This window comes from Lissotriton vulgaris, chromosome 1_1 (assembly GCF_964263255.1).
Source record: "Lissotriton vulgaris chromosome 1_1, aLisVul1.2, whole genome shotgun sequence".
In the NCBI taxonomy this organism is placed as follows: Eukaryota; Metazoa; Chordata; class Amphibia; order Caudata; family Salamandridae; genus Lissotriton; species Lissotriton vulgaris.
Genome location: NC_141685.1, coordinates 199,207,489 through 199,222,313, shown reverse-complemented (window position 1 = coordinate 199,222,313; position 14,825 = coordinate 199,207,489). Strand labels below are relative to the sequence as shown.

Here is a 14,825-nt window from a genome sequence, read left to right as displayed (position 1 = left end):
TGCTCCGAGTCATAGCGGAAAAAAATGAGGATTTGGAGGCGCGCTTCAGAAGGAATAACATACGTATCCTGGGCCTGGCGGAAATCACCAATGTGGGCCGTATGGAGGACCTTGTCGAGAAATTGGTGGTGGACCTGTTTGGTAGGGAATCCTTCTCGGCTCACCTGGTTGTAGAGCAGGCGCATAGATCCCTGGCGGCTCGCCCCCCTCCGGGAGCAGCACCACGACCGGTGATAGCCCGATTCCTGAACTATCGAGATAGGGATACGGTTCTACGCCTGTCCCACGAACGAAAGCAAGTACACTATGAGAACACAACATTGGCATTCTTTCCTGATTTCACTCAGTCAGTGCAGGAGGCCAGGCGCAAGTTTTCCACAGCTAAGAAGAAACTTCAAACGCAGGAGATCCCATACGCTATGATGTACCCAGCAAAATTAAAGATTACTCATCTTGGGAAGCAACACTTTTTTCAGAACCCGCAACAGGTGGAGGACTGTCTCAAACGTCACCGCAAGGCTGCATCGACGGGATCTGGAGCACAGGATCATTCCAGGTCTCATTCTCCTCTATCGGACCCAGACTTATGGTTTTACTAACTCTATAAATGTTGCAGGTCTCTTGGATACTCTACTTTTGAATTTCTGATCTGCAATGGTGATGTATGAAACTGTTTACTATATATTTTCTATAATCTGCCCGGCAATCTGCCCCCGTCCCGCCGGGTCTGTATGTTGACGGTACAGGAGGCGGGTGAAAGTATGGAAGACAGAGGGTGGGTCGTGTACCCCTGGTGTTTCCCTATGTGGGCGTTCCCCATTCCGACATGTTAAAATGGGGAAGTGAGAGTGATGTTCTGCTTGTTCAAAGGGTGGGTGGGGGGGGGTGTACCCGGCAAGTTTGGGATGCCGGTGTGGGAGGGGAGGGGGAGAATACCTTAGATGTCACATGGCTACCTATTCATTCATTAATAGCAACGACCGCACAGTTGAGTGCATGTCAATTCCACTGTGGTAATGGTGGATAGTTCACAAGACAAGCATATTATTAAAATATTGTCATGCAATGTGCGGGGGCTGAACAATCCGAGGAAGAGGAGGCAGGTGCTGGGATACTTAGATCGCCACCATATCTCAGTTGCCATGTTACAGGAAATGCACGTGTGCCCCAAGACTGTGCCCCTGTTTGCTTCAAAGTGGGCTTCATATCGCTCCTTTGCATCCTATTCAACTATCACCCGAGGGGTTACGATCTTAGTTAAAAAAGGGATGGCATTTGTACCAGGAGGGTCAGAGATGGATGCAGGTGGGGCGTTACTGTCTTCTTTGGGGGAGACTAAACACATAGGACTTGACTTTTGCCAATTACTACGGCCCTAACATTGATGAGCCGCAAACACTCCTCGAATTATGGAACAGGATTCAGGAGATAGGTACTACCTACGTGGTATGGGGCGGGGATTTCAACACAACGGTGCAGCCTCGACTGGACAGATCCAACGCCTCCCCAGCCCACTATACTAATTCAAGCAGGGCACTACAGGAACTCATAGTTGACAACTGTTTATTAGATTCTAGGAGACATGTACATCCCACTGGGAGAGAGGGCACCCATTACTCGTTGGTTCATACATCCTGGGCTAGACTAGATTACATATTCCTATCTGCGGGAATGGCACACTGGCTGGGGCACGTGGCACATTTAGCCCGTACGTACTCCAACCACTCGCCTGTCTTGGTGAAACTGCAGACTCGGCTACAACACTCCCGATACAGGAATTGGCGCCTCAACCCTTTACACTTGCAGGACACAGTTTTTAAGGCAGAACTAGAACAGGATATGCAGGGATTTTTTTAACGTAACATAGATTATGTCTCTATTGTCTAATCCGAACCCCATCCTCAGGGAAATCACCACATTTTGGGACGTATCTGGTATAACACCCAACCACACCAGCCAGACTACCTACTAGTCTGGGAATCGGAAGAACTCCAATACCTGGGCATATACATCTCTAGGGACAGAGACTCTTTGATGAGAGCCAATTGTGGTACAGCCGTAGATAAAATCACTGACTCCGTCACTAAGTGGCTGCACTTGCCCCTATCCATGGCAGGGAGAATTTCACTGATCAAAATGGTACTGCTGCCCAAATTGTTGTACCTCTTTATTAATATACCGTACCACCCAGAGAGCTGCTTCTTCAAATCACTCCGGGCACAGCTCACGAGGCTTATATGGGGGGGAAACGGGCACGCCTCAACCTGCGCACTATGATGTTGCCCTATCATCAGGGAGGATACGACGTACCTAACTTCGAATTTTACTACTATAGTGCGCAGGCTCACTTCGCGCAAGATTGGTTCCACCCACCACCCTATATGCCCCACATGGCGGTCGAGGATGGCTACATGGCACCGATGCCCCCATCGGCCTACCTCTTCACATCGGTGAGCGAACGTGGACGAGATCCCTCCACCGTAGATTGCATGGTAGTGGCGTGGCAACGAATAGCCCGTAAATTGGAGGCCCCGATGCTTTGCTCTGTTAAGATGACCCTAATCTTAAATCCACTGCTTGCTGTTACAGGCAAAGGAATCTTCTGCAGGATGCTAGAAAGCCTTAACTACTCCACTTGGGGTAATCTATATATTGGAGGGCAATTTCGTACCAAAGAACAATTGTTCCCCACACATACAGCAACAATAATGGACACATTCCTTTATACTCTGCTTCGTCAGAGTGTGAAGGCGGAAACCGCAGCATTTCCTGAGGAGCCGACCACATTCGACCCCTTACATGCGTTTCTGCAAGTCGACCCTCCTAAGCACGCAGTGTCTCTTCTATATAAACATATGCAGGCAGCAAGGCCATCCCACGAGATTAGAGCCAGACAAGAATGGAACAAAGATCTGGAAGTCCCATTGTCTGATAATCAATTTGGACGTAGCTGTACACACACAGAAACCGTCACCGGGAATAGCCGATTAAGTCTCATACATTTTAAGTTTTTGCATAGAGTATATCACATCCCAGCCAGACTGCACAGATTCCACCTCAGGGAGGACGACAGGTGTATCAGATGCGGTGGGGAGGGAACAGACTTTCTGCATCTGGCATGGAGTTGCCCCCAAGTAGCAACCTTCTGGACGCAAACATTTGAGGGACTATCAACTATGCTAGGGATTCAACTAGATCCTTGCCCACTGGTGGGCCTCCTGGGACTATCCCAAGACATCAACACACCGCACACATTTTTTTTTTGGCAAGACAATCTAGGCTTTTATGCAGAAATGTTACCAATTAAGTCACACCCGACTGATATCTGGGGCCCACTTATCACTTATCTGTTATCACAAAGCAGTGCTGCTGACGGAGAGTTGGAGGGAACCGCTACTGAGGCAGAGAATAATACCGAGCCAGGGGGAGGCCCCCTGAACTATCGAGAAAGAATGGCGGTGTAAGAGTTTGAGATATGCCAAGGTCGGGAGGAGGTGGGAACCATTTGGGACGACTCAGTGGAATCTCATATGTGTATAGAGGGGAGTGTTGGACCTGGAGGGAGGCCCAGTCGATGGAGGGTTCAGCTCTTGTGTACTCTATCATCTAACTCCACTTGCATGGAGCATTGGGGATACCTACACTGCATGTCGCTATCTTCTTCTGATTAAGGAATTGTCTGTGCTGAAAGGACTTGTGTTGGCATCAAGGACACTAATGGGGGGGGGGGGTTACTGTTCAGACAATGTTGTTACGGGAAGGTGGCAAATATTGATATACAATGCAGCTCCTGATCTGCCGAATGTGTATTGCACTGATGTACCATAAAATGATTCAATAAAGGTTTTTGAAACTTCAAAAAAAAAAAAATTAAAGATTCTAATTTTTGACTTGTGCATATGTTTGTGTTGACTTACTGAGCTACTGCTGTCAAATTTGATCGCCTTGAAATCTGACGTGTGCTAGGGATTTTGTAAATATTTGAGTTTTAGGAGGGGCGGGTGGTTCTCTCCTCCATTTAGCACCGTAAAAATACTTTAAAACAAAAACAAGTTAGTGTAATTTTCCTGTGGCGCCTTCCCTAACTCTAATACCACCACATCTCCTGTGTAATATAGACTTGGTGATGAGTTAAACCTAGAATTTGACTCTCTTTTTGGGTCATATCGCTAAGCCAATGTTGAACTTGTTGTTGATTGGTGTTCCCGCTGATAGGAAATCTGTCTTGGTATGATGAGCATCAGGTAGGTACTGGGCAATCATTTCTGGAGCCTTAATTAGATTATATAGGTTTCAGTAAAATATTTTTTTTGTTTACTTTTACAGGGAATATGCAGAAATATTAATGGGTAATCAGCGAATAACCGGATTTCAAATCTGGTAATGCAGCAGCTAAAGGCACATTTTTACAGCTGCACGTAGCACATGGATGTACAACCGTAAATATTGCAAATGGAAAAATCAAGATTAAATGATTGAACGTGCATTGAGCCTATTCCTGAAATTGTCAAAAAGAATACTCTTCACATGCCATTTTTGTGGGAATGTCATTACTGTGCAGAAATGTTTTTTAGGTTCAAGTAATCAAATAGAGTATTCCATTGTATTGCTTAAGTAAGAAGACAATTAAAAACTCTATACTGCACTAGTTGTTTCATACATTGTTGGTTAATGAAGTATTTTACAGTGATCTATTTCTAGTAACTCAAACTCAACACCAAAAAAATGGAGGTGATTGAGTTTGGCCAAAAACCTTCCGTTTGGAACGATCTCTGGTGGCCCCCAGAAGCTGGCGTCTGTCCCACCCCGGCAAACAAGGTCAGAAACCTTGGTTTCATAATGGACAAGGACCTCTCTTGCACAGCCCAAATTAACCAGATCACTTATCCTGCTTCTTCACACTAAAGTTTCTTAGAAAAATCCTGCCTTACATCCCATTCGCCCTGAGGAAAACTGTCGTAGGTGCTCTGATTATGTCTAGGGTAGACTATTGCAATGCCCTATACATAGGAGCCGGCGAAAAACAACTTAACCGACTCCAGTCCATCCAAAACGCGGCGGCCAGAGTTCTGCTTAATCTTCCTAAACGACACCCCACCTCCAAAGCAATAAACGAACTACACTGGCTCCCAGTTAGGAAAAGAATGCAATTCAAGGTCTTGTGTTTGGCCCAAAAATCCCTATATGGACAAACCGCTAAACAGCTCTCCAACCTTCTCTCCCCATATGTTCCTGAGCGCTCACTTAGATCCAGTTCCCAAAATCTAATTCACTCCTCCAGGATCAAGAGAGTCCGTTGGGGCGGCAGATCCTTTTCCCATCAAGTCCCTAAGCTCTGGAACAGTCTACCATCCTCACTACGCTCCAAATAGAGCTTAGCCAAGTTTAGGAAAGAGCTGAAAACCTGGCTATTTGGGCTACCCTAACTCTGCCACTTCTATCTCTCTGTCTCTCAGCGCCAAGACGCCTCGGCATAAGAGCGCTCTAAAAGTCAGTCAGTCAGTAACTAGATCAAATTCAACCATGAGTATACATGCAGTTTTAATTTTTGCACCAAAAGATCAGCCAGTCTGCTCCTTTTTACTGATAAATGTATTTGTGGATTATTCTATATTTACATGAACTCCGGGTGGATTGGCATTGATTTGTTTTAAATTGAATAAAATAAAAAAGCTAATGTGTTTATTCTTTTAATTCGGCAGGTGATGGGTGCAGGATCAGGAAAAAATACAAAATGTGTTGAATTTACTGGAATACCAAAACAGAGGAAACTGATAAAACACATGATTACTCTTGATATCTAAAAAAGAATGTGCCCTTGAAGTCAAGTAATTATCAAATACTGTCCAGTGCAAAGAACTGAACAATTTAGATGCCAGAAAAGTAAACTTCAACTATGAAAAGTCTTAAAGCACAACATTAAGGAAAACAGTTGTCAAGCGAACTGGCCGGCATTCTTGAACAAACATCACTTTTGTAAATTATATTTCTCATACTATGTTACTTGTAAAACTAGTATAGTTTAGTTCCAAAGGGACATTGTCAATCTCTTGAATACAAATGAAGAGGAAAAAATGTCAGTGCACTATAAATGAGGATGTTTTCAGTAATGAGGGTCACCTCATTGTCAAACAAAGAACACCTACAGGCAGAAAACGTTATATTCATGTTACGTGTGGGAAACACATAAACATTAAGGAATTCCTTATCCGTGAGAAACCTTATGTGTGCACAGAATGTGGAAAAGGCTTCAGTCAAGAGATATACCTTACTGACCATCAGAGAACCCATACAGGTGAAAAACCATTTCAATGTGACAAATGTGGAAAAAGCTTCAGTCGGAAGGGAACTCTTAATATGCATGAACGAATACATACAGGTGAGAAACCATATCATTGCACTGAATGTGGCGAAAGCTTTCGTTACAAGACAACGTATACAGTTCACCAGCGAAAACATACAGGTGAAAACCCTCATCAATGCAGTGAATGTGGGAAAAGCTTCGGTTTGAAGCAAGGGCTTGTTATGCATGAAAGAACACATACAGGTGTGAAGCCTTATCCATGCTCCGAATGTGATAAAAGCTTTCGTGAACAGAAAGCATTTATTTACCATCTGAGAACGCACACGGGTGAAAAACCATATCATTGCAATGAATGTGGGAAGAACTTCAGAGAGAAAGGAAAACTTAACATGCATCAGAGAACACATACAGGAGATAAACCTTATAATTGTGCTGAATGTGGAAAAATCTTCAGGCACACGGCCAGTCTTAAAATTCACCAGAGAACTCATACAGGTGAAAAGCCTTATCGATGCAGTGAATGTGGGAAATGCTTCAGTACTAAGGGAAGCCTTAATACACATGAAAAAACACATACTGGTGAGAAACCATATCATTGCACAGAATGTGGGAAAAGCTTCAGTGCAAAAAGAAATCTTAGTGTTCATGAGAGAACACATACTGGTGAGAAACCTTATTGCTGTACTGAATGTGGGAAAAGCTTCAGTCGGAAGGATAAACTTCTCATCCATGAGAGAATACATACAGGGGAGAAACCTTATCAGTGCAGTAAGTGTGGGAAAAGTATACGTTTTAAGGTAAATCTTGCTGTACATGAGCGAACACATACGGGTGAGAAACGTCATCAATGCGCTGAATGCCAAAAAAGCTTCAGCAGCAAAGCATATCTCATTATTCACCATAGAATACATACAGGTGAAAAACCTTTTCATTGTGGGCAATGTGGCAAAGATTTCAGAGAGAAAAGAAATTTTGCAACACATGAGAGAACACATACGGGTGAGAAACCTTTTCAATGCACTGAATGTGGGAAAAGATTTGGTCGCAATTGCCATCTTACTTCACACCAAAGAAGACATTCAGCCAATAAAATCAAATGAATGCATGTTCTGCTAAAGAGAACTGGAAACTGTGTTTTTTACCTTTTTGTTTGGATTGATACTACCTCCAAAGCATGACAAATAGATATGTTTATTTGTAGTAGCTACATCAAATTATCTGTCCCAAGTATCAAACTTTATTCACAAAAACTTGGAAGCTGTTGTAAAATAGTTCGTTTCAGTGGATATTAAAGTCTTTGGTTTCCTGACATGCAAATATTTATGATGTATGTTAACCGACTTAGATTTTTGACAAAGATTATGAATTAAATCGACATCATATGAGTCATGGACCTGCCAAAAACAGGATTCTAATTTAAGCTGATTATAATGTATTATATATATAATGTTAAACTGTACTTTAGTACTCTAAATAGGATTCTTGCTGAATGCTTATGACTATCGAACATAAAAAGTAATTCATTAAAGACACTTCATAACCTCCACTGACCAATGCACAAACACATGGAAGGTAAAATATTCAGAGGCAATTGAGGGTCTAACCATGGACTGAAAAGTTTCTAAACATACCTACATGTTGGATACATGTTTATTTTTCTGTAGGTAAGTGAACATACTTTAGCAAGTGTATTCCCATTTTTAGAGCTATCCCCTGGAATACTGCCAGCCATTCAGTGGTAGATTGGAATAACAAACGTTTGACATTTGAAACCTAGTCACGCTGAATAAAACGGGCAAATTCCATGATATCTTATATAGATGGATTATCGATACAATATCAGTAAGCACTTGCAATGTATAATGCACTGTACTCTCATAGATGTATTACATGTGATAGCAGGATAAAAGAGCATTAATATGAAAACTGCAAAAGTGATTTGTAATACAATTAAGAAAGCAAGATAGTATGCCCACTTTTTGTATTGTGAGAGAATGGAACTTTGTGGAACTGGTATTGTAAATGATGATTTACAACAAAATGCCCTTAATTTACTTCACGTTGAAGAAATAAATAAAATGATAGGAAGACCAGTACACACTGATCATCATAAATGGTGCCTCATTACATTCATGCTTAATGCATTAATATGATTTATATATTGGTATTTTTGTGTATTGGTATATTTCTTTACTTAACACGATATACAAATATTCATTTGGGAATGGCATTTGTTTCACACATCAGGTCTTCTTTGTTCAATGTGTTTTTGCTAACTCAAGACAGTCATGGAGTCAACATTCATCCTACCTTACTTGAATTTACTTCTTTTGAGAGGAATGCTGTGGTGATCAGTCTAATCACCCCCTGAAGTATATTGTTAAGTGGTTTTGGTTCTTATTTTGGTAGGCAAAATGAATACTTAAAAAAACATTGCTGCAAATACACTTATTAATATATTGATTGGCTTATGGTGATAAAGAAGTGGTATAGATAGACATTTATTTAATAAATGTATCATTCACTGCTGGTGTTCTGCAGCCTCAGTTAGTGTAGCACTCCAACTGGATAACTAAGCACTCCCTTTGTTCTCTTGCCACTTAAGCAGTGGCTAAGGTCAAACAACCAAGGGGTTACTCTGGGTGGGTTTTAGGTTTGAAACACATATACAATATGGCACAGTAAACGCACACACACAATAATTTCACAGTGCAGTCACATCTATTGCTTTTAGAAGCCTTATTTATGCACATGACAGGTTGAGCAGTTAACCTGATAACAGAAATATGTAGAGTCTTCTAGAGCTGACAACTGATCTCAGAAAGGTTGCTACTGCTTAGGTAATTAAAACATATCTGGTATGTGAACTCATACCTCAGCAATATTCAGACTCCGACACAGTTGAAAAAAGTCTAACAGCATTTCAGGCGAACATGAAGACCACATTAGACACATTGGTTCCCCTTGAAAAAGTCCCCAGCGGTCTCCAAACGCCCCCAGACCTCTTCGTTCACCACTTTCCTTCGGACTGAAAAAAGCCAGTGAAGAAACTAGAGCGTCAATGGCGACGAACACATGATCCCCACGACAGAACAATTCCAATCTGCCCAGACTAAATATCATAGCAGCCTGAAAATCGCCTGAAAAACGTATATTACAAACACACTTCATCAGGCAGATAACTCCCAAAGACTTATTCCAAGTACTTAACATTAATCAATCCCAAAGCATGCAACACGGAAGAGGCGCCATCTCATATCTTATGTGACAATATTGCAGGATATCTCTCACAAAAAATTGATAACTTCTATAAAAAAATAACTGCGACCATTAGCTCCTGTTCAAACCCCATATTTGAACCCCCTTTTGTCTCTTCTAGCACAAATAAACTTGAGGAATTCCCTATGCTCACCCCTGTGAACACTAAATTCCTGCAAAAAATGACCAAATCTGGTTCCCCTTTAGACCTGATCCGAGCCCAAATCTCCAGCTCGCTCGCCAATCAGCTGGCTACCCCCAGTTGTTCCATTTTAAATTGTTCCTTAAAAGAAGGCAAGCTTCCCAAGGAATGGAAAGCAGTACAGATCCTGCTCATCAGGAAAAATGCCAAACTGCCTCCAGACGTTATCACTAACTATCGACCCATTTCACTGCTCCCATTGCAAAGCAAGCTACTACAGCACATTAACACACACCTGTCTAAACTCATAGAATCCTCCAACTGCCTCGGTCATGATTCCGTCCCAGACATAGCACAGAATCGGCATTGGTGACAGTCACAGACAACATCAGAATGCTTGCAGAAAATGGTCAGGCACTGCTTGTTATACTGCTCGACTTGTCTGCAGCATTCGTTACCATCTCCTACCAAATCTTGCTGGAGAGACTTAGAGCTAAAAGCATACAGGATAACGCACTAAAATGGTTGACTGATTTCCTGGCTGGGAGAACTCAAACCATCAACCTCGTTCCTTTCAAATCACATACATAGTGTACCCCAGGGCTCATGTCTGAGCCCTACCTTATTTAACATTTATGTTACACCACTCGCGTCACTACTGAGAAACTTAGGGCTCATACCAATTTCCTACACTGACTACGCACAACTGCTCCTTTCTTTTGACAAGAACAACACAAACATTCAGGCCACCTTCTCGGTGGGCATGAAAACCATCACTGAATGGATGAGTAACAACTTCCTTCATCTGAATGCAGAAAAAACTGAAATAATGTTTTTCAAAGATGCAGTAACAAGGTGGTCACCCAACTGGTGGCCAGGTGAGCTGGGCCCGGCGCCGTCCCCTAAAAAAGTGGTTAAGAACCATGGGGTCCAAATTGACCAGAAACTTAGCTTGGAGGAGCATGCTACATCAACCACTAGGGATGCTTCCATATATTAAGCCTTCTTTGCAGAGTCTTCCCCCTACTCCTATCACCCACACGAAAAACCCTGATACAAGCATTGGTCCTAAGCGGCCTGGACTACTGCAGCGCTCTGCCGTTTTCAGCTAAGGAAACTCCCTTAGACTGCAGGTAGTCCAGAATACTGCCGCTCGCTTAATAACCAATGCTCCCCCCAGAACAGCTTCACTCCCCGCACTCCGTAAACTGCATTGGCTACCCATATGCAAAATAATCAACTTCAAGATTTGCTGCATGGTGTTTAAAGCCCTAAACAATATGGGGCCAAGATATATGCCAAGATATATGTCAGACAAGTTGGGCAGGTACACTCCATCTAGAACCCTCCGTTCGGGGTCCAAAGATCTCCTCATACCCCTCATAAAACCAGCTAGATTAGGGGTCAAATCATTTACCTCCTCAACTTTGGAACCAACTGCCCAGCCACATAGGTCTCTGTACCAACTACCAATCCTTCTGAAAACTGTTAAAAACCTCACTGTTCTGATCGTTCCATTTTGGTTGTCTAAGGCTGTTACAGAGCGGAGATACCCCAACTGGCGTGAATCATGCACCCTATAAATGAAATAAATAAATGATGCTAAGAACACTGGTAGGTTATCAGGGCACTTCCTTATTAGTTAAAGAATCTATCAAGTAGGAACCTGAGTAATAGGCCATGTATCTGATTACAGTTTAGGCAGTTAGTGTATATATATATATATATATATTCACTGAAAAAAACATAGGTTTCACACCAGTTATAGTTAGCTGGAAATTTTACTGATATAAAACCATTGAAATTCCCACGTTATAGTTAGTCGGACTCACTATAACTTGCGCGTGCAATGCACTGCTGATGACATCACATATTACATCACTCATGACATGGTCAGTGACATCACTCATGACACCATCCTTGTGACATAGTGACAGACCTCCTTTCACTATAATGTAACCCTTGAGACTCATATTCAAAAATAGAAACTGAAATTTTTAAAAAAATGGAGATACCTATATCAGTTACAACAAGCAATTCAGTAATTCCACTATCTATATACACATCCACTCATTCACCAACAGTTCTATATAGTCACTCATACATATACTCACTCATCATATGAAGTGATACACCTATACATCCTGTTACACACCGACATTCATCCAAAAGTTACTCACACACATATTCACACGTGCAAATAAACTATTGGACATCCATTTATTTGAATATAGAGTTATACACACACTTCCACCTTACTTCTATTTAAAATTACACATATTTATTCTCTTAAACAATCACTTATAGAAACACATACTTATTTAAACAGGAACTCTTACAATCTCTTACTCTCACATATACTCACTTATATACATCAATATTCATATATACTAGATTAAAACATATGTAGTTACTGATAAAGACACTAGTGAGACAGTCATTCACTCACTAACAAACACATATAGACACTCATCCACCCATACAGTCCTGTACATATGTTGTCTTCAAAACACATACAAACAAAGAGTCAGTCACTCATGCATCTATGTGCTAAGTAATACCCCCACCAAACCATATAGACACTCATACTGATACTAATAAAAATATCTAATAACCCATATACATACACATGAGTGAATGTGTATTAGATGGTGGTATTACTGAATTGGTTGTTGTATCTGGTATGGGTATATCCACTTTTTTGAAAATATTAGTTTCTATTTTTGAATATGTGTTTCATGGGTTACATTACACTGAAAGGAGGTCTGTCACTGTGTCACAAGGATAGTGTCATCAGTGATGTCATGAGTGATGTCACTGACCATGTCATGAGTGATGTAATATGTGATGTCATCAGCAGTGCATTGCACGCGCAAGTTATAGTGAGTCCGACTAACTATAACGTGGGAATTTCAATGGTTTTATATCAGTAAAATTTCCAGCTAACTATAACTGGTGTGAAACCTATGTTTTTTTCAGTGAATTTAATAGGTTTTTTAAATGCTAATTCCTAACTATAACTGGTGTGAAACCTATGGTTTTTTTCAGTGAATTTCATAGGTTTTTTAAATGCTAATTCCTTACTATAAGTTTCACTTTATAAATAAGACTGTTAGCACTCTAGTTGTTCTTTTTAACACTCTGGTACATTCTGTCATTGGGCTACAGTTGTGCTACATCTAGTTGAATTTTGGGCTACATTTACAATTTTTGATCTCTGGTGGCCATCTTTGGGCTTCATTGGGCTACTTTGGGCTACATTTGGGCTACATTTTGGCTCTAACATATATTAAGCCCAATGTAGCACAATACATATTTTTATAAAGTTAATTTTTTTACAAACCACTTCAGAATAGGGCTACCTGTCTCTACAATTATCCCATTTTTTTTTTTTAAATTTTTGGGGGGAGCGCTCCCAGAGCGCGCCCCGGAGTGCGCCCCGAAAAGCGTATTTCTGAAAAGCGCCCCCGGGCGCGCTCCGGGGAGCGTCTCGTGAGCGCCAATATCGCAAACGAAAACATGATCGTGACGTATCGCGTAGCCGCGACCGCGTGATACGCACGGCGTAAGCGCACCCGGAAGTACTCGAACGAATACGATCGCAAAACGTAAACTTCCGACGCGCTTACGCTGCGCGCCCCCGTGCGCGTAGCGTAAGCGCGTCGGGTCATGTGAGCAGAAAATAACACTTTTCATTGGTTCATAACAGTTTTAGTTTCATAATGATGAAGCCCCTGGTCTCGTGACCTGAAAATAACACTTCTCATTGGTTCAGGACAGTTTTGTTTTCCAAATGATGAAAGCCCCCACCTTTTTTCCTTATTCTGACTTTGTCCTTTGACTGAGGAAGATCTGTTTGGAACTCTCTGTACCTTTTTGTACTTTAAAATGGCTTCAGTAGCAGCAGCAGCAGGTGCATCTCAGCCACCACCACCACCACCACCACCAAGAGGACCAGCTCCAAATTATATTGGTGGTCAAGAACAGGAGGAGGAGGAAGAGGAAGAGGAGGAGGGGAGAAGAAGATGGCTGCCTGAAGAAAACACACCTTATAAACCCAAACCACACTTCATTTGGCAGTTTTTTTTAATCCCAGAGGGGCAAAAAAAGGTGAATGCGCCCAAAGTCACTTGCCTCATCTGCGATGATGAACTTTCACGGGGCAACCCAAATAAGAAATATTCTTTTGGTAACTATACCATGATTCGGCACATGACAAGAAAGCATCCAAACAACTACTCTCGCGCAGAGTTCCGGGAACTGGCCAGTAACCTCCCCCAGTCATCAAGGACCCCCTCCCAAAGAAAACAACCCTCTTCCTCGCAACCAGAAACATCTGAGGTGATGCCTTGCATTCAGCCAAGATTTGCTGATTTTAAAATTACTTGTAAGGCTTGTGGCAAGCTTATCTCCTATGGGGAACAAAGTGTTAAGCTCATCGTCCTTGCAGGTGATAATCACAAGTGCCCCAAAAAGAAATAATTTTTTGGGTTTTTTGTTTTTTTGCTCCAGTTGAGCCAGTTTCAATTCCCTTTTTTTGTTTCTCCCCCTAAAAAATACAAAAAAAATATAAAACTGTTTTGAAAAGCCAAAAAAAGTTTAAAAAGTTCCAAAAACACAAAAAAAATATAAAACAACAAAAAGAAGAAAAAAAAAAGTTCTTTTAAGAACTACCTCCAATTTCTAAATGAAAACTTCATTTTTTTAAAACTCTGTCATCTTTTTCCCTCATTTTACGCTCCCCGGTGCGCTACCTGGTGCGCGCACCGAGCGCTTCCCCCGCGCAAAACGAAAAAAAAAAAAATATTTTAAATGCCCCGCGGGGCCCTTTTATAGCCCCCACATCAAACCTAGGGGGTCAAAGGGGTCTATCCCTGACGCCTTATGGTCAGTTCCCACTTTGTTTTAGCCACCTCTTATGTCTCGATTTTACCGAGACACAAGATGGCGACCGCTCTGGACTGTTTGGAATGTTTACAGACACCCGAGAGCCAATCAGCTTTCCATGCGCACCTCGCGTGTCGCGCCTGGAGCGCACTCCGGTGCGCGCACCTGTGCGCTGCTATAGATATATATATTTTTTTGGACCTAAATTACTCAAAATCCACTGGAGCACATATC

The 14,825-nt window shown here is 41.9% G+C and overlaps 1 protein-coding gene across 1 annotated transcript in view; it reads left to right on the top strand.

Moving 5' to 3' along the window:
- The window catches only part of LOC147738173 (uncharacterized), a 124,545-nt gene extending 117,075 nt beyond the window's left edge, over positions 1-7,470 (top strand). The window contains exon 2 of the mRNA XM_086952173.1: positions 6,217-7,470. Coding sequence (XP_086808299.1) covers positions 6,217-7,404 — 1,188 coding nt within the window. The 3' untranslated portion in view covers positions 7,405-7,470. The remainder of the gene's footprint in view (positions 1-6,216) is intronic.
- The last annotated feature ends 7,355 nt before the right edge of the window (positions 7,471-14,825 follow it).